Source organism: Babylonia areolata, chromosome 28 (genome assembly GCF_041734735.1).
Source record: "Babylonia areolata isolate BAREFJ2019XMU chromosome 28, ASM4173473v1, whole genome shotgun sequence".
In the NCBI taxonomy this organism is placed as follows: Eukaryota; Metazoa; Mollusca; class Gastropoda; order Neogastropoda; family Buccinidae; genus Babylonia; species Babylonia areolata.
In genome coordinates, this window is record NC_134903.1 from 15,774,266 (window position 1) to 15,777,272 (window position 3,007).

Genomic DNA, 3,007 nt, shown 5'->3' on the forward strand with positions numbered 1-3,007 from the left:
CGAGGGAATCAGAACGACGGAAGTTATCAGGGAGCTTGTTCCACGAATCAGACTACCTTTGTGACGGGCGCTATAGCCGAATGGTTAAAGCATTGGACTTTCAATCCGAGGGTCCCGGGTTCGAATCACGGTGACGGCGGCTGGTAAGTAAAGGGTGGAGATTTTTTTTTACGATCTCCCAGGTCAACATATGTGCAGACCTGCCAGTACCTGAACCCCCTTCGCGTGTATACGGCAAGCAGAAGATCAAATACGCACGTTTAAGATCCTGTAATCCATGTCAGCGTTTCGGTGGGTTATGGAAACAAGAACATACCCAGCATGCACACTCCCGGAGTATGGCTGCCTACATGGCGGGTTAAAAACGGTCATACACGTAAAAGCCCACTCGCGTATATACGAGTGAACGTGGGAGTTGCAGCCCACGAACGCAGAAGAAGAAAAGACTACCTTTATTATCTCGTAGAGAAATTAAGTGTAGTGAAGTGTGTGATACATACAAATTATAAGCAAATCGGTAAAATTTGGTATGCAACATATACATAGCTAAATAACACTCAACTCATAGCAAAGCAAGCCCGATAACTTTCCATCATTCAAAACACACATATACACGTGCGCACGCACACACCCGCCCGTATGCAAGCACTCATGTACACTTATTCTATATTCACATGCACAAAAATATCAAACTGATATAGTGGTAAAATCAACATAAAGTAATACGAATCTGTAAAAACATACAACCAAATTTTAAACAAACAAACAAACATGGTTTTAGAGTATCAATCACAAGGCATATAAACATCTAATGGTGTTGTGTCCGTTTGAAAAAAAAAAAACGCATTTTATACTCCCGAGTTCGTGGGCTGCAACTCCCACGTTCACTCGCATGCACACGAGTGGGCTTTTTTTTTTTTTTTTTTTTTTTTTTTTTGCGTGTACGACTGTTTTTTTACCCCGCCACGAAGGCAGCCATACTCCGCTCTCGGGGGTAATCGTTAGTTCGTTCTACAGAATGGAAAGAAGAGGAGGAGGAGGAAAAGAAAAACAAGGCACGGAGAATGGAGAAGAAGAAGAAGAAGAAGAAGGACGACTTAGAATACATCACCTGGCAGCGCAGAGGTGCCGACATCAGCTACAAAAGTCAAACGATTCCCAACAACAACAGGTAAATGAACGTTGTCGTCAGTTTTGCTGTCGTTATCGTCTGCGTCGTCGTTGTTGTCGTCGTCGTTGTTGTTGTCGTCGTTGCTATTTTACGTGGTGACGGTGGTGATGATTAATTTTGATCCTGATAACGAAGATTGATGATTTGACGATGATGAATCTTCGTCTTGATTATCATGCTTCAACACTATAATTCTTCTTGGTCTTCTTCTTCTTCCTCTCCTTCTTCTACTTCTCCTCCTCCTCCTTCTTCTTCTTCTTGTGTGTGTGTGTGTACGTACGTACGTGATAATGTACCAATTGTTCTTTTCATTGCTTTGTTACTTTTAATAGACTATTCCAGTTACTATTTGTCGTTCTTATTATTTTATTTTATTTCATTTTATTTCTTTATTTCTATATTTTGTGCCATTCTTTATTTTTTATGTTTTGTGTCATTAAATGGGCAGAATTGTAATTTAAAAAAAATAAATTAAAAAAAAAAGGGGGGGACTTTACTGCGCCTGATTCTTTACCCATTAAGCATTCAATCAATCAATCAATCATTCCTCATCCTCCTCATCCTCTTCCTCCTCCTCCTCCTCCTCTTCTTCCTCTTCTTGTGAGGAAAGTTGTGGCAGAGTGGTTAAGACGCTTATCTGCCAATATAGTGTCCGAGAGAGTCTGGATTTGAACTCCGGTTTCACCCTTTCTCTCAAGTTTGATTAGAAAATCAAACTGAGCGTTCGTTCGTTCGTTCTTTAGTTTAACGTCTTTTCATTGTAAGTGATATTAGACGAGGGTAGGAAAAAAAATCGAGTGGGGTGGAGGGGGCGGGGGGTGGGGGGGGGTATTACTGTGTACGCATGCGAGTAAGTGAAAGTGTATGTGTGTGTGTGTGTGTGTGTGTGTGTGTGTGTTACATATAGAAAATGATTGATTTAAGTTTTGTTAAAAAAAACAAAAACAACAGCAACAAAAACAAAAAAAACATAACAATATAACATATTTGTAATGAAAAACTAACAACTGTAACAGCGAACCAACTGGACTATTTAGTAAGGAGTTGAGAAAGCCATACATTAGCAATGGACTGCTGAAGATCGTCAACACTGAAGATGATTTCAGTTCAGGGATGTGAGACTTTAACATATCGCAAGTTGGTATAATTACGATCGGCTGTTATGTGAGCACCACAGATGCAAGAAACATTACTGACATATTTTGGTCCTATAACAATTCATTTTCCATCTGCGCGTTTAGTCCTTCAGATGAGAAGATAAAACGAGGTACCGTGTTGCAGCAAAAAGAACCCATGGCAACAAAAATTGTGTCCTCTGGCAAAGCTTTGTCTGGAAGAAATCCACTCTGATAAATGCACATTATGCATGACAATGAAGGCCTGACTAGGCGTGTTAGGTCATAGTGCTGGTCGAGCATCTTCCTCGCTGATGTGGTGTAGCGTATATGGATTTGTCCGAACGCAGTAACGGTGGTTCCCCGATAAACTGAAACTGAAACTTCTTCCTATTTCTTTCTTTCTTTCTTTCTTCTGCATTCTATCCTTCACTGTCTGTCTTTCATTATTTCTTTCTTTCTTCTTTCCTTCCTTTGCATTCTGTCCTTTACTTCCTTTCTTTCTGTCTATCTTTCTTTCTTTCTTTCTTTTGCATTATATCATTTACTCCCTCTTTTTCATTCTTGTTCTTTTGCATTCTATCATTCATTCTTCCTTTCTTTCTTTCTTTCTTTCTTTCTTCCTTTCTTTCCATCTTTTTGGTGATACTCTTGTTTTAGCTGAACTTATCAGTGTTCTCGTTAGTTTCGTTATTATCTTGATTTCACTTTTCCGTGTCCT

General features: G+C 39.7%; 1 protein-coding gene across 1 annotated transcript in view; it reads left to right on the plus strand.

The window, feature by feature from the left end:
• The first annotated feature begins 1,175 nt into the window (after positions 1-1,175).
• The window catches only part of LOC143301993 (NACHT domain- and WD repeat-containing protein 1-like), a 37,041-nt gene continuing 35,209 nt past the window's right edge, over positions 1,176-3,007 (plus strand). The window contains exon 1 of the mRNA XM_076616477.1: positions 1,176-1,187. Within this exon, the coding sequence (XP_076472592.1) occupies positions 1,176-1,187 (12 nt within the window). The remainder of the gene's footprint in view (positions 1,188-3,007) is intronic.